At 40.8% G+C, this 23,903-nt stretch overlaps 2 protein-coding genes across 6 annotated transcripts in view; one reads left to right on the top strand and one right to left on the bottom strand.

The window, feature by feature from the left end:
* Positions 1–13,305, bottom strand: part of MED23 (mediator complex subunit 23) — a 43,451-nt gene extending 30,146 nt beyond the window's left edge. For 2 of the 5 annotated variants that reach the window (XM_061474976.1, XM_061474977.1), the window contains exons 1-9: positions 13,134–13,305; positions 9,809–9,840; positions 9,609–9,696; positions 8,746–8,870; positions 8,486–8,597; positions 7,651–7,749; positions 6,996–7,097; positions 5,936–6,005; positions 4,213–4,325 (exon numbers count right to left, since the gene is read on the bottom strand). In XM_061474976.1, coding sequence (XP_061330960.1) covers positions 4,213–4,325; positions 5,936–6,005; positions 6,996–7,097; positions 7,651–7,749; positions 8,486–8,597; positions 8,746–8,870; positions 9,609–9,696; positions 9,809–9,840; positions 13,134–13,193 — 801 coding nt within the window. In that variant the 5' untranslated portion in view covers positions 13,194–13,305. Of the gene's footprint in view, positions 1–4,212; positions 4,326–5,935; positions 6,006–6,995; positions 7,098–7,650; positions 7,750–8,485; positions 8,598–8,745; positions 8,871–9,608; positions 9,697–9,808; positions 9,841–12,780; positions 12,935–13,133 lie in introns of all 5 variants that reach the window. The other 3 variants (XM_061474978.1, XM_061474979.1, XM_061474980.1) reach the window with 3 other exon arrangements.
* A 6,495-nt stretch (positions 13,306–19,800) lies between these two features.
* ENPP3 (ectonucleotide pyrophosphatase/phosphodiesterase 3) overlaps positions 19,801–23,903 on the top strand; it is a 41,804-nt gene continuing 37,701 nt past the window's right edge. The window contains exons 1-2 of the mRNA XM_061474854.1: positions 19,801–20,033; positions 23,526–23,604. Coding sequence (XP_061330838.1) covers positions 19,917–20,033; positions 23,526–23,604 — 196 coding nt within the window. The 5' untranslated portion in view covers positions 19,801–19,916. The remainder of the gene's footprint in view (positions 20,034–23,525; positions 23,605–23,903) is intronic.

Below are 23,903 nucleotides of genomic sequence, written 5' to 3'. Positions count from 1 at the left end.
ACTTCTAATAATACATGTGGTGCTAGGGATATAGATAGTAGTCACCTGGGAAACATAAAAAAGGACTACAGAGCCCTGGGGGAGATGGTTAGGGGCTCTGGAGCTCAGACAGTCTTTTAATCAATTCTCCAGGGTACAGGGGAAGACCTAAAAAAACCTAGGAGGATTAGCCAGGTTAATAACTGGTTAAAAGGGTGGTGTCATAGTCAGGGATTTGGGTGTCTTGAACACGGGACCCAGGTTTGTAGGCCAGGTCTAGTGGGGGCTGGTGGAACTGGTCTGATAAGGGAAAGAGCAGTTTTGGTAGGAGGCTTTGCCAGACTGAGGCTTTAAACTAGATGTGCTGTGGAAGGGGGGCATCATTCCATTGCAACACACGCAGTCAGTTGCCAGAACCTATAATAGATGCTTGGAGCAATGTAAAGATATCCCAGCCGCTCCAGCCAATGAGCCAGCTTCATTTGGAGCTCGGCTCAGATGCCTCTACACAAATGCCCATAGCATGGGGAACAAACAAGAAGAATTAGAGATGTGTGCACGTCTACGGGGGTATGATATAATAGGCATCACAGAAACATGGTGGGATGGCTCCTATGACTGGAGTGTTGGAATGGAAGGTTACAGGCTCTTTAGAAAAGACAGGCCTGGCAGGCGGGGAGGGGGAGTTGCCCTTTATGTTAGGGATAAGCTGCAGAGTATGGAACTCTGGGGACAGGTGAGCAGTACACAGAGAGTTTGTGGGTCAGGGTTAAAGGGAATATAGCTATGGGAGACATTACTGTGGGGATCTGTTACAGACCGCCTGATCAAGGAGTACCTGTGGATGAAGCACTCCATAGACAGATAGGAAAAGCCTCACGCTCGCAGGCCCTTGTTCTCATGGGAGACTTCAACCACCCTGACATCTGTTGGAAGGACGGTACAGCCCGGCACAAGCAATCCAGGAGGTTCCTCGATTGTGTAGAAGACAACTTCCTTCTGCAAGTAATAGAGGAGCCGACAAGGAGAGGTGCCATGCTTGACCTTGTGCTCACCAACACAGAAGGGCTCGTTGGAAATGTGACGCTCCAGGGCAGCCTTGGATGCAGCGATCATGAGATGCTCGAATTTGAGATCCTCAGAACAGTGAGAAGAGTGTGCAGCAAGCTCACTGCCCTGGACTTCAAAAGGGTAGACTTTGGCCTCTTCAGGAACCTGCTTTGGAAGGTTCCATGGGATACAGCCCTAGAGGGCAGGGGGGCCCAAGACTCTTGGTTGATACTGAAGGATCACCTGCTACAAGCTCAGGAGTGTTGCATCCCAACCAGAAGGAAGTGCAGCAGGAGGGCCAGGAGACCTCCTTGGGTGGAAAAGGAACTCCTGAGGAAAATTCAATTGAAAAAAGAGGCTTATAATAAGTGGAAGCAAGGACAGGTGGCATGGGAAGAGTACAGGGATGTTGTCCAGGAAGCTAGGGACCAGGTTAGGAAAGCTAAGGCTCAGTTAGAATTAAACTTAGCTAGAGGTATTAAAGATAACAGGAAGGGATTCTACAGGTACATAGCAAATAAAAAACAGACTAGGGAGAATGTAGGCCCCCTCAGGAAGCTCTCAGGAGAACTGGCTACACAGAATTTGGAGAAGGCTGAGGTTCTGAATGACTTCTTTGCCTCAGTCTTCACTGGCAAATGCTCTGACAAAACCACCCAAGACTTGGAAGGCAGATGCAGGGACTGTGAGAATGAAGACCTTGCACCCACTGTAGGAGAGGAACTGGTTTGAGACCATCTTAAAAATCTGAACATGCACAAGTCCATGGGACCTGATGAAATCCATCCACGGGTCCTGAAGGAGCTGGCAAATGAAGTTGCGAAGCTGCTGGCCATCATATTTGAGAAATCATGGCAGTCAGGTGAAGTTCCCGATGACTGGAAAAAGGGAAATATAACCCCCATTTTCAAGAAGGGGAAAATGAATGACCCGGGGAATTACAGACCAGTCAGTCTCACCTCTGTGCCTGGCAAAATCTCGGAGCAGATTCTCCTGGAAGGCATGCTAAGGCACGTGAAAATCAACAAGGTGCTTGGTGACAGCCAGCATGGCTTCACTAAGGGGAAATCCTGCCTGACCAATTTGGTGGCCTTCTATGATGGGGCTACTGAACTGATAGACAGGGGTAGAGCAATTGATGTCATCTACCTGGACTTGTGTAAAGCGTTCGACACTGTCCCACACGACATCCTTGTCTCTAAATTGGAGAGACATCAATTTGATGGATGGACCACTCGGTGGATAAAGAACTGGCTGGATGGCCGCACACAAAGAGTTGTGGTCAATGGCTCAATGTCTGGCTGGAGACCAGTAACGAGTGGTGTCCCTCAGGGATAGGTGTTGGGACCCGTCTTGTTCAACATCTTTGTCGCTGACATGGACAGTGGGATTGACTGTGCCCTCAGCAAGGTTGCCGATGACACCAAGCTGTGTGGTTCGGTTGATATGCTGGAGGGAAGGAATGCCATCCAGAGGGACCTTGACACACTTGTGAGGTGGGCTGATGCCAACCTTATGAAGTTTAACCATGCCAAGTGCAAGGTCCTACACCTGGGTCGGAGCAATCCCAGGCACAGCTACAGGTTGGGCAGAGAAGAGATTCAGAGAAGCCCTGCAGAGAAGGACTTGGGGATGTTGGTTGATGAGAAAATGAACATGGGCCGGCAGTGTGCGCTTGCAGCCCAGAAAGCCAACCGTATCCTGGGCTGCATCAAATGCAGCATGACCAGCAGGTCGAAGGAAGTGATCCTGCCCCTCTACTCTGGTCTTGTGAGACCTCACCTGGAGTACTGTGGGCAGTTCTGGTGTCCTCAACATAAAAAGGACATGGAACTGTTGGAACAAGTCCAGAGAAGGGCCACGAGGATGATCAGGGGACTGGAGCACCTCCTGTATGAAGACAGGCTGAGGAAGTTGGGGCTGTTCAGCCTGGAGAAGAGAAGGCTGCGTGGAGACCTCATAGCAGCCTTCAAGTATCTGAAGGGGGCCTATAGGGATGCTGGAGAGGGACTCTTCATTAGGGACTGTAGTGATAGGGCAAGGGGTAATGGGTTAAAACTTAAACAGGGGAAGTTTTGATTGGATATAAGGAAGACGTTCTTTAGTGTAAGGGTGGTGAGGCACTGGAATAGGTTGCCCAGGGAGGCTGTGAATGCTCCATCCCTGGCAGTGTTCAAGACCAGGTTGGACAAGGCCTTGGGTGATATGATTTAGCGTAAGTTGTCCCTGCCCACGGCAAGGGGGTTGGAACTAGATGATCTTAAGGTCCTTTCCAACCCTAATTATTCTAATCTATGACTAAGATATATAAAAAACATATGTAGTGTAAAGAAATCGGGTATGGAACAACTGCTCGCTGTACCTTCCAATACCTGAATTACTTCAAAGACAAATGTTATCTCAAGCTAGACTCAAACAGGAGCCGATTCCTCATGCAACATGAAGTTCAAATGTGGAACTACCTGTCAAAGGGATGTTAAGGATGCTAAAAGCTTACAGGGGCTCACGAGGAGACTGAACAAATATTTGGAAGAGGAGGGTTTACTAAATAATACAGAAACAACACCTGTATCAGGAAATATCCAAAATGATAATGACTGTAGAGTGTGAACATTATACATGTCATTAGATACTCTACCCTTATATCCTTCCTTAGACATCTAGGATACAGGGAATGGGAGGCTGGACAACGTGGATTTTTGCTCTGATCCTTTAGTTTTTAAAATTCTTTCAGTGCACCACTATTTCACACTCAATTTTAAGTTTAAATATGCTAACTTAGAAATTTGAACTGTAAAATTGTCTTTCATGTGGAAAAAGAAAGAGCACAGAAAGAAGACACTATGTTCTCATTCTCTTCCATCTCTCCACTGCTAAACTAATTTTCCAATCTATTTTGTGCTCTCATTTGCTCTCTCACACACCCCCCCTCCGCAAAGCACATCAAACATCTCATGTTCTTCAGCATCCTGGGCAGCATTTATACCACACACTACTCTAAAGGTCCTCGGCATATAGCTTGAGATCAGCAAAATACGTAACACCATGAAGAAACCTATGTTTTCAATGTTAGCCTAGCTGGAACAATCAGATATTCACAATTGAAATTATTCCCCCCCGCCCCGATATAAAAGCTCTATATTTATTGAATATGACATTTGTAAGAAGCTTAATAAGGCATACCTTATCATATGGTAAGAGACCTTTCAAAGGAAAACGAAGGGTTGTAGGATCCAGCTTCCATGAGTTACACATGGCACCCGAGTTATTTACCACAGGAAGAAGACTACAGCGACCTACATGCAATGAAACATAAATTCTACAACAGTGAAAATGGCCTATCACTTAATCATTCTGATGCAAAACCTGGCCTCACCCACTTTTGTGTTCCCCTTTAATTTCCACTGTTTAGCTTTTCACCATAAGGTTGCTTCAGGCTGATTTTAGTTTTAGAACTGATTTTCACCTAATAAAAAAATCTAAGGAGTAAAATCACCATTTATTCAGATTGAGTACCCTGAAAAAGAGAAGTATTTGCAAATATTAATCTAAAAGTGCTGTTCCATTACCCTTGCTTGATCTAGGGATTTAATTTTGTCATGCTGACCCTTTCCAGAAAGAAAATGGTATTTCTAAAATAAGGGTATAATCTAGTCTTCCAGTATTCACCCTGTAAGACAAATACTAGGCAGGACTGTTAACTAGTAAACTGCTAAAAGTAAAAGGTCAGTAAACCAGTCAAATAAAAGCATCTGTACTCCAATGGAGTACACGTAGCTAATGGAGATCTAGTCAATTCAGTGTAGGCCAATATGATTTAGCCATCGTACACAAAGTTTTTGTACTGTAAATTTAGACTTGTTAGTATAGATTCGACACCCGAGATTTCTTTCAGTTGCTTACGCACAGGCACCTGAACTGAACCCCCTAGCACACTTGTGTGTCAGCATCTAAGTTTAGGTGCTTCAACTTTGACCTAAACCTCATTGTCAGTTCAAAGTCCATGACTTCTATTGTCCAGACTGACCATATCACTATCAGATAAAACAAGTAAAGAAACATTTCTTTCTTCCCTTCAACCATATCTATGCAAGACATTTACATATATAAGTCTTGTAAAAATCTGTGTGTGATCCCTACAAGTCACATGCATAAAAGCTATGCCACATTTTCAATACACGAATAACTACATGCTTCTGAAGTACGTAATGCTTTGAAGCATTAGAATGAATTTGCATTCTTAATCTCTGCACTGAGGAAGCTCAGTTGCAATAGACCTTGCTGAGACCTAACAAATAATGCAGCTCCTAATACGCTACCTAATTCTCAGAGAAAACAGAAGATTTTTATTGAAGAAAAATGCAACAGGCATCACAATCAAAACAGCCAAATTTTAACCTTTTGATTTCTAGCAATAAACAAAGGTGAGTGTTTCTTTCACAGAAAAGGAGAGCCAGTACTTATTTGGCCTACTAGGAAATGTTCACACAGAAGCCTGCAACAACAGCAAGGCTGAGCAGCTACAAAAGCTCCAATGGAAGCTGAAGTCATAAAATACTCCATGACTAACATATCAGTAGATCTGTATTAACTCAAAATCCTTGAGCTTAGAAAACCTACAGTTTTCTTAACTTACTGTAGTTAGAAACTACATGACCATGTAACAAGTAGTACATTTCCACTACCAGCTTGTAGTAAAAAATATTTTGATCAATATTAATTTTCCCCTTCAGAGCAAAAACTGAAAAGTCTGTAACCAAACTGACAAGAACAAAGATACTTCATGAAACATAAGCTCTGAATAATTTAGCTTAAATGAATATATGCCCAAAAAGGTTATAAGAAAAAAAAAGAGTTAAAAATTAATTAATTTAATTTTAAGTCACTCATGAAATCATTTTCTTACCACAAATGGAATTTATTCTTGCAGTAGGTCTGAAGGTATCCACAAAATCCGATACTAAATTACCCAGTAACTAGGTGAGGCCAAAAAAAATTAAAAGAAAGGTAAGGGTTTACGTTCCAGATACCAATAAGTGTATTTAAGACTTACAAATAGTTTCTTTGTTTTTATAAAAAACACAGTAGTCTAGTAAATAACTGGCTTACTACATTTCAACAAGTCAGAAAAGTAATCCAAAACCTAAAACCACAAAAGGAAAAATGTGCCCTTATTAAGAAAGGTCAGGAAGCACTCTTCTCAGTTTGCACTCATGTGAGAATTTATATAATAACTGAAATAATACAGTATGCATAAGAGAAACAATGCACACCATTTAGTAACAGATGATTTCAGACAAGCTTAGAATTTGTTCGTAACAAATCTGTCTGCCTTTAAATAACAATTCCACAAAGCAGCTACATTAATGTATTAATTAAATATTTATAACCTAAATTAAATTCAATCTTGGCTCAAAAGAAGTCAGTAATATTTTCCCCATTAATTCAAGGGAGTCAGGACTTAATTCTTTTCCCCAAACTTAGTTATTTTAACAGAATACAAAATTAAAACTAGATCAACGTTACATTCTTTTTGGAAACGGTGACCATTTTCAATGCATGAGAGCCCCAAATATTTTTGTATGACTGAATTTAAACAAAAAGAAAACACCTGTCAGCTATTTAAAGTGATTTCTCCTATTTTGAAGCCATAGAGAAAGCACAAACTGGTAGATTAAGCATGACCTGCATTTCTAAATGCATTCAACAAAACCAGTTCAGCGCTTCTAGAGTTTTGAACATCAAATCAGAGGTCAGAACTACATCATCAGTTTCATGCAAGAACACACAGAGCTGCTTACAATCACATCAAGCCTGCATAATTTAATTTACATGCCTGATCAAAGACCTTACTGTTGAATAGAAGATTTTAAATCTTTGTTTAAATTTTGTTTATAAAAACGTAATTCATTTTGGTTTATGTGGAACAAAACCCTAGATTATATGCTTTGATATCATGTCTTTACCCAATGGGGAAGTTTTCCTTCAGGATATAATTTTCTGATTTCTGTAACTGCAAAGTAGGCAGGTAACAAACACGCATTTCTTTCCAAAATGTAGGCTACCACCTATAAATAAATAAAAAAAAAAATACATCAGTGTAAAAGACTTTGGATAAGGTAAACAAAGGTGTAGTCTGTCTACTGAGGCAGCCCATGAAAATAGATAGACCAATTAAATAGGTCTTCTTAAGTCGTATTCTGATAGAACATTAGTTTAAAACCTGCTTTTAATTGTACAAATGTAAGACTGTTTCAGCCTGTGTAAATCTTTGCCTCTCTGCCTGCTACGAAGTACTGAAAACAATTACTACTTTTATTTACTAAAAAATTAAGAAATTAATCTCAATATTGTAACTCCTATATCTTACCTTAGGCAAATCAAATATTGGGCCTGACCCTCCTGTTACAGATTTTAGTACTCATCTACAACCCCCAAAAAGCTCTTTGTTTACTGCATAAAATACAATTACAGAAAAGAATTAGAGCACAAAATGTAGTTTTTGCTTTTGAATTGTACCAACTCTCAGAGAGTCATCCCAGCTACTAGGAACTCACTAATAATAAAAGAATGAAGCCTATCTTCCTCTATAGTGATAATGTACAGAATTCAGATAGTTACCTCTCTTGCTGCTAAAAGCTGCTGTACAACAGCTGAGCTCACAGTGTTTGGAATTGTTAAGATTTTCTCTAGGATAACTTTTAATAGATCACGCACACCCTAAAAGAAAGCACACAAAATTAAATTTCCCAGATACTCTTTATTTCTGGCAGAATGATTAGACAATCAATATGGTCAGACACTACTTGCACAGACACATTAGTTGCACTAATGACATTAAGCCCCTTTATGGAACTTCTTAATCTCAGGATATCCCAGATGAAAAAGTAACTCTTGAAATTCTGATGTGCAGCCAGAGACATCCAACCTACAATGGGTTGTACAGGCTGAAAGAAGTACCGTATTGTGTTTTATGGCTTTTTGGCTCTAATACACTCACCAATGCTGGTGAGGTGATTCACTGCAAGACATGCAGTTTCCTACTCCTTCTGCTAAGAGTTGTACCCTGACAAAGACTTGGCTTTTAAGACCTTTTTCTTGCATAGCAACATGGGTCAGAGCAGATAACAGAACGTAAGCCTCCATGCTTGATAGTATTACTTTCCCACATCTACCACTTCTGCAACTGCATTAGGGGTATTTACCTTGCAACTGAAAGAGGGATGAAAGAGGACTGTGCAATAAAGAGTAGGAAGAGTTTAGTTGTCCACGCAGAATTACCTATTAAGGTAAAGCTCAGCTATGAAAAAGTATTAAAGGTGGTCTCACTGTATCATCTTTTTCTTTCATAATCCAAGCAGACTTTGAAATACTGCGTGTCTCTGGCATAGAATCATAAAAACAAAGCCAGAAAATGAAGCATCTTAGCACAAAGAAAGGAATGGGCGGAAGATACCTTGTAGTCTACACCTCCAATAATCTTGCGGACCAATTTAAATGTTAATGCCCACAGCTGGGTCCTTTCCCATTCAAGTGTATCAGAGTTTATCAGAGATTCACAAACCATCCTAGCAGAAGGAGACAATGCAAGAATGAGTGACAGATAATAAGCATGTGCTCTCCAGCAGTAATTTTACAACATCATCATAAATTAGCCTCCGATATCACAACTTCCACAAACCCTATTAATTGATTCATTCTGACATAGTTACTTACCTGGGTGGCAGAAGCCCAGTTTCTACTGCCATTGCTAAACAGTCATAAAGAAAAGAAATTCTTTTAGGACTATGCTGGCTATGAATGAATCTTACAATCCACTGGACACACTGTTCATGGGATTCCTGAAAAAGCAGTAGAGGGGAGAAAGAATGTATTTACAGGCAGTGAAACAAACTAGAATTCATATAGTACCCTACCACAAAGAGATGACACTAACACAAGAACAAGATTATAAATCGTATTTGTCCAGTTGTGTTGTTTTTCCTACAAGTCTTTCGATCTTATTTTGAAGCAGTCCAGGTGCTCAGTACTGGATACACCTCATGGCCAAAACACTGATTTGTATAGTCAACTTTGGTTTTCACATGAAGTCAGCAGAGAACAGAATAAAATTGTTTTATATTATTCTTTCCCTTTTACGGTTACAATCAAATTCAGTGAAAACAAAGAGGACTAGGTCTCCGATTACAGAATAGAGCCTAGAGGTATCTAACTTCTGGAAGGTAATTTTTGAACACAAACAACTATTTTCCTTTTTTTTTTCTCCCCTACTTATTCACTTCTACTGGAAATCTTGTAACAAATTCCCTTTTTTTATTTCTTTATTGATATACTTTCATTTGCTTATCCCTATTTATACTGCACACCAACCTCTGCTGAACAACTATATCATCTTATAAATGACAAAACTAATTTTTTTCTTGCATAGTCTTCCTATATTCTTTACTGCAGCATATTCAAAACTAGATCCTGAATGACTGGACACAGACCTTACAGCTTAAGTGTTTGCCTATTAGACAACGTATCACTGTATTAAAAAAGTATATCAAGTACTTGTAAGAAACAAAATTAATGTTAACCTGGGAAAGACTGCTCCAAAACTGTCTAAAAGCACCCAGGCAGCTGATCAGTTTGGTTCTCTCATCTTCAGGAGTGTCCATAAACATACTAATGCAAATAAAAAACATTAGTTATTAGCAGTATCCATTGAAAGAACGTAAGTAGAAAAACACATTTATATATCAAAAGTCTTCCACAAATAAACTAACACTGCACTCACCCAGGAAAAGCTTCTTCAATTACTTCTGTTTTCTGCAAGAGAAAAACTCTGAGTGAGCTATTGTGAGGTTTCCTATGAGTATCACACCACCAGGATAAAGCCCAGAAGAGTAAGTCATACTGTCAGAGGACTGTATCAGAGAAAGGTTTATTTCTTCTGCTACACTAGACTCTTCCAAAGTTGAGATTGCTTTTTTTTTTTCCATAAACAACACACTTTGTGGATTCAAACTAAGGCTTTTTGGTTTGTTTCGGTGGATTTTGACATGGGATGGGTGGATTTTTTTCCTTTTTCTTCTGAACCCCTAGATATTAATTTACTTTGTGAAGTTGGATAAATTTTTGATTCTGTTATTGCAGCTTTTTTCATACTTTGAAAAAAAGTTATTTTTTAACTCCATTAAGTTTTTGTCTCCTTTATGTTGCATGACACTCAGTAACATAAGCCAATTATTGCAGTTACTTTCTCATCTTAGTTTAGATCCATTGCTTTTTAAATTCCATTGAATAATTATATGGCCTTCTAAGAGGTGAAATATATAGTGTGTACATATATATACAAAATATATATAATATTATAATATTATATATAATACATATATATATTACCACAGACGCATAGAACAGTTTGGGTTGAATAGGTCCTGAAGATCATCTAGCTCCAACCCCACTGCCATGGGCAGGGACAACTGCGACTAGACCAGGTTGCTCAAGACCCTGCCCAACCTGACCTTGAACACTGCCAGGGATGGATGGATATATGAATATCCAATTTATTTTCTCTAAAACATTCCTTTTTTCTTTTTTTTTTTTTTCCTTACCTCCTCCCACTCCACTTTATATAGAAAAAACAAAACAAACCCTTCCATTTTGCTCAAAGGCTTCTACATCATTATTCTAATACATCAGCACAGAAGTTCTGGAAAATACTATTCCACAACTATTTCTACCTTCTGTGAGAATTTCATACTATACACAGATGCGATCTGTAACTAACCACTATGTATTTTCATTTTATATTGCAGAAATAACAGCATGTAACCGAATAATCTTTCTGGTGAACCTTTTCAATCACACAGCCTAGAACCACCTCTCACTGCCACTCACAGCTTTCTCAAGACACAAAAGGGAAACTGATACTCATCTGTCCTGTATAGAAACTTTAGGTTTGTTGCTGTCTACCAAGTCAGTAATAGCAACAGCGAAAGCAACAACTTGCTATTTTCTCAGTTCTGGCTTCAAAAATGCAGAGAAACTTTGTAAGGTCCTTTCTGCTTCTTCCATGAAAATTTTAGGCAAATAACATTGCTTAAAAACAGGCAATGTGACAATAGTCAAACTGCACTGTTAAACATGAGAAAACATAATCTGAATGACAGTGCCCAAACAAGAAATCAGTTGGGTATGGGCAATTAATATGCTATAAGCAACTTAACACCATTTCAAGAAAAGTACATTGTGCATTTTATAATACAAATTTAAAACAGGAAGCAAAATTCAACCTTCCCTCTACAGAGATTCAACTTTTAGACACCACTTTCAAATACACCTGCCTATGGGAGCTACATACTCTTTACAGTTCAGACAATTTGACCAACCTCCTCTCTCTGAAACATCAGTCAGGCTCCTGTTCATGATCTTATCAGCTACTGTTACCCCAGCGTTTCCAGCCATGAAGCTATCTACCAAGAAGCTCATTCATTTAAGCTTTAAAAAAATCAATGACTTAATGACCCAATGACTGGTTCACAAAGGGAAAGATCAATTTAACTAATCTGATATCTCTCTATGATAAGATCACCCACCTACTGGACCAAGGGAAGGCCATGGATGTGGGTTTTCCAGATTTTAGTAAGTCTTTTGATAGTGTCCCTCACAACACGCTTCTACACAAGCTATCCAACTGTGGGATAAACAGTGGGCTCACAGTGCACTGGGTGAAGAACTGGCTGAAGGGCAGAGGTCAAAGCATGGTAGTGAATGGGGCTGCACCTGGCTTGCAACCGGTCACAAGCACTGTTCCTCAGGGCTTGATTTTAGGGCCAGTTCCATTCAGTATATTTATCCAAAATCAGAATGCAGCAGTTAAATGCACCATTAGCAAGTTTGCTGACGATATCAAACAGGGAGGTGCTGCTGACTCTCACAAAGGACAAGAGGTCTTGCAGAGGGATCTAGGCACACTGGAACACTGGCTTATGATTAGTGGAATGAAATTTAACAATTTCAAACGCCAGATCCCGCACACAGGACAGAGTAACACTGGGAACAAGTATAAACTGGAAGAGAAATGGCTGGAGAGCAGCCCTGCAGAAGGGGATCTGAGAGTGCTGGTCAACAGCAGGCCCAACACGAGTCAGCAGTGTGCCCTGGCAGCCCAGAGGGCAAACTGCATCCTGGGGTGCATCATACAGAGGATAACCAGGTGGTCAAAAACAGATTATCCCACTGTATTTAGTGTTGGTGCAACCTCACCCTAAATACTGTGTGTAGTTCTCAGCCCCAAAGTTTAAGAGACTGTCAAGGTCCTTGAATGTGTCGGAAGGAAGGCAACAAAGCTGGTGAAACTGCTGGAAGAAATGTCCTACGACAGAAGCAGATAAAGGCTCTGGGCTTGTGTAGGAGAGGAGACTGAGGCTCAACCTCAGTGCTCTCTACAGCTTCCTGAGGGGGGGATTTGGAGAAGGAGATACTTATTTCTTCTCCCTGGCATCCAGACAGGTTCAAAGCTGCACCAGAGGAGGCTTCGACTGGACATTAAGAAGCATTTCTTTATAGAGACAGCAGTCAAACACTGGAAGGGGCTCCCTAAAGAGGTGGTCAATGCCCCAAGTGTTTAAGATGCATTTGGGCAATGCTCTAGATAACATGCTTCAACATGTGATCAGCACTGAATTGGTCAGTTGCACTAGATGGTTGTCGTAGGCCCATTCCAACTGAAATAGTCTATTCTGGGCTACTCTAATTACCTACCAAACCATGCTTCATTTTGGAAGTACCACTGCGTGTCTGTATTTCCACAACTTACGCCATTATGGTGGCTTAAGAGAAACGTCTCCTCAAGACATTTATCTGCTCACAGCTTCCTTCGAAACGTTTCCTTAAAAACTGCTTACTCTACAGTGAACTTGGCACAACACAGCTTGGTTGTGGGTAAGCAATCCGCGTCAGGAAAACAAAAACCCTTATTCTCTCCGTTTTCTGTTCTTCTTCAGGATTCCCTCCCCCACCTCTCAGAGGGCGCACGGCGGGCCGCACGGCCCCGGCCCGGCCTACCCACAGCGCTCCCCCCCGGCCCCGCGGCGGCGCTCCGGCCACGGACTCACCACCACCTCCTCGAAGATGCTCTGTAACTGCGTCTCCATAGGCACCATGGGAATCGCCATGATGCCGGCACCACCACCGGTGCCCCGCCGGGCCCTCTGTCAGGCGGACACCGCGGTGCGGAGGCCCCTCCCGCGCCGGAAGCTCCGTCCCCGATTCCTGCTCCCCCCGCTCCGCGGGAAGCGAGTGCTTGGCCCGGCCGTTCTGCGAGCGCAGCCTTCCGCTTCTTGCTCGCCCGCTGCCGCCCTGGTTGCGGACTGGGAGCGCTCCCTGGCGGAGCGGTGGCGGCAAGAGCGGGCGAAGAGGGGGAAGAAACGGCCGTTTACAACCTGGGAACTGACTTTTTGAGATTTGTTTGCTCTTTGTTGTTTTGTTTGTGCTTGTTCGGGTGGGGTTTTCGGTTTTTGTTTTGATTTTTTTTTTTGGTCTTTTTTTTTTTTTTGGAGGGGGGGTGGGGGGTGTTGTTATAAATGTGGCTGAAATAAATTGACGAGAACCAGACCAATGAATCAAATCGGTTTATTGAGCAAGCAACAGCAAGCAAAACAGCTCTGGGCGGCCGGGAAGTCTCCGCTCCGCCAACGGCACGCACCCCACTTCCCCAGAGTCACTGGTTTTATAACTCTTCTTCATCCGATATACGTGTCACCTCCTGGCGTCCTCTGCGTCTGTGTGATCTGTAGATAAGGGGTCTCATTCTGTCTCCCGGTGGGTGTGGGGAGGAAGGCTCCTTATCTCCTTCGGGGTTTCATTCTGTCTCCCGGTGGGTGTGGGGAGGAAGGCTCCTTATCTCCTTCGGGGTTTCATTCTGTCTCCCGGTGGGTGTGGGGAGGAAGGCTCCTTATTGCCTTCCCCATGCGTCGTTTACTTTAACGGATACCTGGGGTCTATAAGCAACATGTCAAAGCACCGTAATTTTCCAGTAACTAATAAGCAAGCAAGTAACTCTAAGCAAGTAACTCCTAAGCAAGCAAGATTTGATAAACAGGAATTTACTCATTACAGGGGTGGTGGTGGTGGTGTTGCTTTTGGGGTTTGGGTGGTTTTTTTTTGTTGTTTTAAATCAAAATATTTGGTTAGGCTTCTTTGTTTCTTGAATAATCAGTTATTAGAGTAATCTGACAAAATACATGTCCCATAGCAGGAGGGTTGGAATTGGATGATCTCTAAAGTCCCTTCCAACCCAAACCATTCTGTGATTCTATGTTCTGGTTCTTTTCACTGTTCTTATGGGACTATAGTTTGCTGTAATTACTATATGGTTGGAATTACTCATTCCTGTAAAAAGTCATAGAATAAATGAAAATGCATTTGTCTGACAACATACGAGGACACATCATATATTGGCAGTGGTTTTGAAATTAAAAATAAATGTGAAATGCCAACTCAAGACAGTGTTAAAATTTTGTGGGTCTTTGACACTGTGTTTTCTGAGCTGCCTGAGGATGCTTGGCTGTGAACTTAAATCCAGCTAAATACAAACTTATGTCTACAGCAGAATAATAAAGCCAATCATCTCAAATTCCAAGGTCCCAGAACAGCACAAAATTAACATTGCCAGGCCTGGAGTTAAGTGGAAAATAACCCATAGCTGGAAAACTCATGTGGAATTGAATAGAGAATAATTTGTTATAAAAGTAAATAGCTTTTGTATAAGCAAGCCTCAGAGAATACATAACATAAGCAATGAGAACAGTTACAAATAAATTTTAGATGTACTCCAGGAATATGTGATATGCAGGGCTTGTCCAGCTAGCAGAGGCCTGCTGTAGCAAACAGGCAGTAGTACACATGGTTGAAGTCAGTGCAGTCTTGTCAGTAATGGGAAATGCCTGGTTGGAAAACAAATAATGCTTACCTTCACAGTACTTACCTACGTACACGTGTAATGAATGATCACTGGAAACAGAAAGGATACAATTGTACTTGCTTGTGTTTCTTTTGTGATTGGGTTGCCTTCAGTTTTAACAGGAAGCTATTTATTCTATGAGAAATGGTCATTATCCTCCTCACTGTGTTCTTATTTAAAGTATGTTGCAGTACAATCTGACATGCCTTTGGATGTCCTGTTAACATCTAGTGTCAGTACTTGCCCATCCTGGGCAGATCGGCTCAATAGTTTATCAAAATGGCAACCCCCAGGATGGGTGTCTGCTCTAGTTCTATGCAAGGTCCTAATCCGTTCCTATCATGACCTATAACAGAATTGGAAATGGAGCCTAAAAGAAGCATTCTTACTCATCATTATGTGTTATCCTTCTCCTGAGGACCAACCTCTTCCTATTCTTACTTTTTTCTGCCTTACTACTCTGTCACACTCACAGGCTAACAGCCATTTCTAACTGTGCCTTGGGCTCGAGATCTTGATCCACTCTTGACATGTATCAAACCAGAATCTGTCCACAGCTTTGTACCTGATATGACTTTATCTTGATTTTCAGTCATTAACCAACATTAAACTGTACTTACCATGCCAGCCCAAATTTAACTGGTTACCTTTTATAGACAGACTTAGTCTATCCTTAGTCTGTCCAGAAGGAGGAACAGCAACATACCTTAGGCACTGCCTAAGGTGTCTCTGCCAAGGTAGGAAGCCCTGTCAGACTCTTCATATTAGGTAACACGGAGCCACAAGCCTCACCAAACAAGGAAAGTGGCATTTGCATGAGGAAGAAATTACCCTCTTCATCCAGAGACAGAAAAGGAAATGGACTTTTTAAATTGACTGTAAATATGATGTCACTCTGGCAAAAAGCCTTCACCAAAATGACTATTTTTTAAAGGATAATAAACATTTAGGAGGAAAGTGGTTAATCTTTGTTGTTTGGTTTCTGTTGGGTTTGTTTCTTTGTTTGTTTGTTTACCTGAGTGGCATTCATTCTAGAAGATGGATGCCAAATAAGTATAAAGGTGTCTTTTAATTGGTGATACGTAAGTTCTGATGGCCTTAGAGGACTTTCACCTGCTTTATACTAGTAGCTTATAACCACAGGAATTGTAGTGAAAATTGAAAGTGGCTGCAACACAATGCTATTCTGAAATGTCTCTCCCTGTTTCCCTAAGGTTCTTGTTAACATGTATATATGGCGAGATGTCCTGCCTGTGTTCTTCAAAACCATCTTCCCATTTCTGGAAGTTCTAGATGAACCGAGGGCTGCCATTTGACCGTAGGGGAATGGGTTTGTCTGTACCCTAACCCTGCACTTGTATAGGGTCACACTGTACGCAGAATGCTCACTTTAACTTTACAATTCATTAACTGAGAACAAAAAGGATAATTGATAATTTCCTCTTCATTGTTGGTTTCTTTACTCTTAAGTATTGATCGTATGGATTGCTTTTTTTGTGTGAATTGTCTTTTTGTAGGGATGAAAAGTGTTTTTAAACTTGTGAGGCCCTTGATCTTTAAACAGAAAAGTCTGGGTTCTTGGTGAATGTTCATGAAGTTTTATATTCTTATTTTATCAGTGAGAAATGTCATAGAAATTAATCATGTGGGCAGTGAAATTGGAAATTTGTGAAATTAGAACAATGATTAGGTAAAAGCAAAATCAAATATATGAGATAAATTATTTTATTTTATATCAATGGGATCAGAAATTAATCCTGAGTGCCTATATTGATGACTCACACTTTCAGTGGTCAAATTTGCTTCTGTAAATTTGCGTATTGGTTTTGGCTGGGATGGAGCTAATTTTCTTCATAGTAGCTTGTATGGTGTTATGTTTTGGATTTGTGATTAAAACAGTATTGATATGCACACAGAGTTTAGCTATTGCTGAGCTGTGCTCAAGCAAAGCCTCAGGGCTTTCTCTGCAATTAAGCTGGGAGTGCACAAGAGTTTGGGAGGGGGCACAGCTGACCCCAACTGACCAATGAGACACCCCACACCATATGGCGCTGTGCTCAGCAATGAAACCTTGGGGTGAAAAAGGAAGAACGGGAGACTTTAGGGAGTGGTGGTGTTTCTCTTCCAGAGTAACCACTACACATGGTGCTTTCCTGGAAGTGGCTGAACACCTGCCTCCCAAAGGGAAGTAGTGATGGATTCCTGATTTTGATTTGCTTGTGTGCGTGACTTTGCTTTACCTATGAAACTGTTGTTTTCTCAATTCACAAGTTTTCTCACTTTTATGGTTCTAGTTCTCCCCGCAACCTGCTGCAGGGGAGTGAGAGAGGAGCTGTGTGGTTCTGAGCTGCCTACTGGGATTCACACACAAGAGTGCTTTTTTTGTGGCCAGTGTGGGGCAAAGTGGGGTTCAAGATAACAACAGGTTTGATTGGAATGTGCTAGAGCAGATTTATAACTCGTACGGCTGTTTAGCTATTAATTGTCAGGCTCCTGCACTTGCCACAGGACTTGCTTTCTTTATCGTATATTAGAGTCTAATGATTGTTAGTGGCTGCTATTTGCTGTAGTGCTTATCATCTTATTCTGCTGTGTCGAGGAACATTTCTGTAACAGCACTGACCATGTGCCTGGGCTGGCATATGGCCAAGGCATTGCTTCTGTTCCTGTACTGCTGTAGCAGGCATGCTGCAACTCCAGTCAAAGGGACTATGACCTGTAACTCCATGCTGGAGCAGATACACCCGAAACTGTCTGTGGCTGTGGATAGATCCACAGTGAAGCAGGTACAGTCATGAATCATAAACTCAGGTAAGTCGAAAAGATCCTTAAGGTCATCAGGTCCAGTTGTTAACCCAGCACTGACAAGTCTACCACTAAATCATGTCCCTAAGGATTTTAAATACCTCCAGGGATGGTGACTCAACCACTTCCCTGGGTAGCCTGTTCCAGTGCTTCACAACCCTTTTGGTGAAGAATTTTTTCCTAATACCCAATCTAAACCTCCCCTGGCACAGCTGGAGGCCATTTCCTCTTGTCCTATCACTTGTTACTGGGTAGAAGAGACCAACACCTACCTTGCTCCACCTTCCCTTCAGGTAGCTGTAGAGAGTGATAAGGTCTCCCCTCAGCCTCCTTTTCTCTGGACTAAATAAGCCCAGTTCCCTCAGCCACTCCTCAGACATCACACTCATCACACTCACACTCACACTCATACTCATCGTCACCTCATCACCTCCTTACACTCATCAGACTTCTGCTCTATACCCTTCACCAGCTTCACTGCTCTTCTCTAGACCTGTTCCAGCAAGTCAATGTCTTGTAGTGAGCGACCCAGAACTGAACACAGTATTCGAGGTGCAGCCTCACCAGTGCCGAGTACAGGGGGACAATCGCTTCCCTAGTTCTCCTGGCCACATTATTTCTGATGCAAGCCAGGGTGCTCTTGGCCTTCTTGGCTGCCCGGGCACACCACTGGCTCATGGCTGTTGACCAACACTCCCAAGTCCTTTTCCTAGTCCTTTTCACCAAGGGAAGGTACTGCAACCTGTGTATGAGTTCATGACAGAATGTGGGCAAGAGAAGGAGTTCGTTGCAATTTTAAACTTTATAGCTTCATTCAAAGGGACCAGATATAGTGGCAACTGTAATGGATATAACTTAAAGTTGTAACCTGTTGTTTGAGTTGTATGTTACAGGAAGTGCTATAGCAGAAATCACCTGAACAGAGGACAATCCTCACAAGAAGCCCTGCTAGTGTGACCCAACCTGAATGGGTTTTGGTAGCCAGTAACCCCACTGCACACTGTCTTTCCTGTCCTGAGCAACTACAACAAATGAAGCCCTGGTCATGAAAGAAGTGAACTCAACGGGCATATTATGGGCATTTCCGTAGTCTAAAGGAATTATATCTGTATGCGTATGAAAGGAGGGGTGTGTGTGTGATTAATGGACATGTATTGGATAATGTGGGACCTGAGCATGACACAAATGGTAGAGAGTAAGGGGTAGAGACTGAACTGTTTTGGTCTGTGATGGAGTTAATTTTCTTCATACCAAGTCATATAGTGCTATGTTTTGGGTTGTTTTTTTTTTTTCTTAATTGCAGATATTATAAATTTAGTTATTATAAATTACAGCTCATGCAGTGCTTAAGTTTCAAATCAGATCCACATTTGAATAGTTACACTTGCATAGCCTAGTAGGCTATGAAGGTACATTTTTGTAACAACCAACCACTAATGCAAAAATGACACAAATTAACCCCAAATTGAAACCCAAATAATTTCAAATTGTTCTTAAATGAAACCTTTTTATTTTTTATTAAAATTGATTTGGCTATATGCACTTAGTTTTTAATGTGTACATCTATTACTACTGAAAAAAAAACCCATACAACAAGCTGAAAGAAGTATGTAACAAAGATGGATTGAAAGTAAATGGGAGGAATCCTCTGGTGCTAAATAAGGCAAAGCACCTGAAAACAGGCTTGACAGAGCAGGAGTTAAGAAACGGTTTACTTTCATATTGATTTTGTCTGATATATTTAACACTGTCTTTGAAGATAACAAATACTCTGGATGACAAGCTTTTAACTAAATAGTTGAGTACTTGAATTTGTGTCATTTTGCATTTTATTGCTTAGCAACGTATTACTCCTAATCTCCAGTTAAGAGTTTACTTAGTGCCGTTCTTATCTTGTAATGTGACAGGTTCTCTGTACACAGATAATGCTTTTCAGCCGTTGACCTTTCTGAATCTTTTTCCTGCTTACTTTGGCTTCCTGCAACACTATTACTGATGCAAGTGCTAGGATCTCATAAAAAACCTACGAACAAAGTACGTACACACTTGAAGCAGGAGTACGAGCCTTTTAGTCGCAGCTAACCCAGCTGGGGAGCCTGAGGAACGGAGCCTAGAGGCAGATATCAGCAAAATGGAGCTTCAGGATCATATTATCAAGCATCAAAGCGGACATTTGGATGGGGTGTATTTAAACCCCACAAACTATGTGAAGAAAAAAACTCTCCTGAAATACAGAGTCATCTGCGCTGTAAGTACGTGCTGTTCTTCAGGGCTGCTAGTTTAACAATTCTCAAATTGCAAGATTTTTAGAAGTTTAATTGTATTGATCATTCAGGGTAGCTTGGTAATTGGTGCTTAAAGTTTTACTGCATGAACGCACTGACTTCACCGACAGATTTCTGAAGTTCTTCTGGTATTTATCAAGCAAATTGTTTGCTTTGCTTTCTGACAGTTAACTGCACTTTTTGTTTTACTACCCTAATCTGACAGTTCTTTTGCACAGCAAAGACATTGCTTCAATACTTTACTGTAAACGTTTGTTTAAAACTATGCGTTTGTGGCCAGAGCAGCCACAGTTCCTTTTTGCTTACTTTTTTACCTTTGGATTTGTCATTAACAAACCAGAACATGTGGCAAAGTGTTGGTAAAAAACACTCAGGAAGCAGGGCATGGGAAAAACTGATGAACCATTTTGGCTGTCTTGTAGATGATAAAGTGTAGCGGTTTCATTGTTTTTAAAATCTTTTGTTGTAGCCAATACAGTTTTCAGCTTCTGTTTGTAACCACAAAAGATGCGATCATTAATATATATATGTGTATACGTTTGCACAAGCTCTTGCATCTGTAAATTGGAATTTAGAGAAAATGGTAAGTACTGATTTTAGTAAGACTCAAACCTTAATATTGAAAACAGCGCTATGAAAGAGAGATAAGTTACAATATTCTTTAGCTCTATGCCATCTGTACAATTGAACATAGTACAACTTCCTATTTAATGCTGCATCGAGCAAGGATTGCATAACATATGAGGGAAATACTGGAAATCGAGAAAAAAATAGAAGATAAAATGGCAGACATTGCTTCCTTAATTCTTCACTAAAAATAAATGAATAATGAGGAACAATGTGGGAAAAAATGCCTAACTATAAAGGAAAGTAATTTATACTTTCAAGGGGTACTTGGAAGAGTAAAGTGAGAAATATAAGGATCCTAAAATTTATTAATTCTTTCAAATACATTAGTTTCTAATGCTTACCTGTATGGAAAAAAAACAAACCCAAAACCGAACCAAAAATCTAAATATTGGAAGTGTAAACTGTTAATATCATTCCACACCATTTATTTATTTATTTACTTTTTATATCTATCTATCTATCTATCTATCTATCTATCTATCTATCTATCTATCTATCTATCTATCTATCTATCTATCTAATCTATCTATAATATAAACTATATCCATGAGGTACTTCCTTGGCAACTTTTTCCTGAAAGCTTAGGCAGAGAACTGTGTACTCAAAAATAGCAGTCACACTGTAATAAGTCCTCCAGGTAGCAGAGCGTATGCATTAGGAACAACTTTTTTATGAATAAGTAGAAATAGTCCTGAATCTAGACATAGAATTTAGCTGTGGAAAGTCTGAGGATTTGAATAGGTGCTACCAATGTTATTTCATCTTAAGGATGAATGTCCCAGAATCGAGGGTTTTTCTGTAAAAAATGCAGTATCTCATTTGTACACCTTGGGTTTTGGGTTTTGGGTTTTAGGTTTTTACTTCATCTCTGTCATTGCTTGCAGTGGTGGAATGTTTGCTGTTGCAATAATTGTACTTTTTACTTAGTACAGTCTATTTATTTCAGTTACAAATTGAGTTTTAATGAAATTGTGAGGTAAAACCATAGTGAACTTCAAGGGTACGAATGCATTTCCTGGTGACTGGGTTTATCTGTACTCAGTGAAAAAAGACATGTTAGGTTACTGTGGTAGTGTTATCTTCCCTGCCCAGAAAGACTGGTTGTCAAATGTGCCCTCTTGTGTCCTCTGTACAATGATGTGCCAAAACGTGGCCTGATTCTCCATCTTTGCTGACTGGATGTAGGATTAAACTGCTGCCTTCACACCTGGGGTCTCTTTTTGAGGGACTTCAGCATCTATGCCACTTTGGGCAATCTGTCCGAACATGCTTATCTCACCTGTCTCTCTGTCCCAGCTCTGGTTTGAGGGTATTTCTCTTGTACAAAATCCAGGGAGTGAGCAGCAGAAAGAAAGTAACTGTGGGAGAGAGAAAGCATGAAAGAAGTGGCTTTTGCATTGCTGGCGTTTGATGTTGCTTGGGAAAAAATCAATGGCATGAGGCTGAAGAGGGTGGGCAGCAAGGGAGAAACAGGAAATTCTTGAGCACAGTTTCAAGGAACATAGCAGCAGGAGGAGAAAGTGTGGGGTCTGTAAGAAGCCCCTTCCTCTGTGTCTGTCCAGAGGAAGAGGTATGTGTCATGCCAGGCTCACAGTTAAGTCTCCTAGTTGTCCCTGTTACAGAGCTAGTTGATAGTGTGCCACACTCCTGACTTTCTCGCTTGTGTGCCTGGACCTTTCTGAGCTATGGGAAGGAGAAATGTGTGCATGGACTGTCCTGGTGGTATGTCCTGGCCAAATGGTACGCCTGCACCGGAGAGCTGAGCAGCATTCCTTGCTGCCACACTTATGCCTAGTACCTGCAAGGCAGGATGGGCACTGACAAAGAGCATATGGTGGTTTTCTGAGCAGGGATGTGCAAAAAGTAACAGGGTAGTGTATTTACACTTGTTTATATCCTACCATACATTTTTTTCTCAGTTCCTTATAATTGCTATAGTCTCAGTTAAGAGACTCCATTACAGTAATACTGAGCATGAGAGTAACTCTCTCTTATTTCTGCTTTATTTTGAATCTTATTTGCTAGTTCCTGCTGGTCCCTGGAATCGGCAGGAGATAAAAGAAGGCTCTGACAACAAAAATGAGGAGTAAACTGGGATGGTTTATGGTACCCTTCTGTGATATGCATTTTCTTTTCCATCACTGCCTTAGTGAATACGAACATATGAATGTGGATGCCCTATGAAATATTCTTGAGAGGGTAGCCACTTTTCACTGCGCCTTTCAGCCAATGTATGTTGCCATTCATATTGAGTGCCTATTAAGCCAATAGAGGTCTCCTCAGCTCTTTCCCTATCTCCCAGACCTTGAGCTGTTTGTCTCTTTCTATGTGCCTCTTTCCCATCTCTGAGCTTGCTAATTTATTATGAGAAACTGGCGTGTGGTTGGAGATTTGACACTTGCAGCCCCAATCCAGCTGAGTTTAAGAAATCCTTGGGAACACTTTAAGAAAATACAGAAGGTAAATAAAGGAATTACCTTCTTTTTTACACAGATAAATAGTTTGCAAACCAGGTAAATATGTTGATTACTTCCTACTATCTTTTTCCCAGCAAAGATTTTCTGGATTGCAACGTGGGACTAACAGTAGGTTAAAAGTGCGTTATTACGGCGTTGGCTTGTAAGCAGTTCACAAGATTATCATTCTTGCTCTGGTCCTGTCTTCAGGCTCAGAATGTCTCCAATGTTTTGATGAACAAGTTCAGAGAAATTATTAGTTAATAAGAAATCATAGGTTCACAAAAATAGGAATCACAAAGTTATTTCTAATAAACATAACATTTTATCACAATTGTGAACTTTAATTTTCTTGCGTCTATGTGACAGGTTCTGCTGTGTGCTTTGCTGGTTGTATCCCTGGGATTAGGTTTGGGACTAGGACTGAACCATGGAGCTCAGGAGCAAGGTATGTTTATAATACTTTCAGCATAGTTACTGCTGAAGCTAAATCTGGTAAAAATGCAATTGGCATAGTTCAGGTGGCTAATGTTAAAACTGTTTATGAATTTTCTCTGCCAACTTCAATTTCTATAAAGTATGTTTAAAAGGGAATAATGTTTTGATTAGGTGGAATGTAATTTTTTTGATTAGAAAAACAAAGTAATGTTTCGATGTTAGGGGCAAAGCCCTATGAGAACAAAGAAATCACATTGTAAATAAAACACTTCCTTTAGAACCAAGAGAATAGTAATCTCATACTGGAGG

This window comes from Pezoporus flaviventris, unplaced genomic scaffold (assembly GCF_033815535.1).
Source record: "Pezoporus flaviventris isolate CSIRO_AGI_PZ_B2104156 unplaced genomic scaffold, CSIRO_AGI_Pfla_v1 ptg000081l, whole genome shotgun sequence".
NCBI classification, from domain to species: domain Eukaryota; kingdom Metazoa; phylum Chordata; class Aves; order Psittaciformes; family Psittacidae; genus Pezoporus; species Pezoporus flaviventris.
Note: the sequence above shows the minus strand (reverse complement) of the source record. Positions and strands in the feature narration are given on the sequence as shown.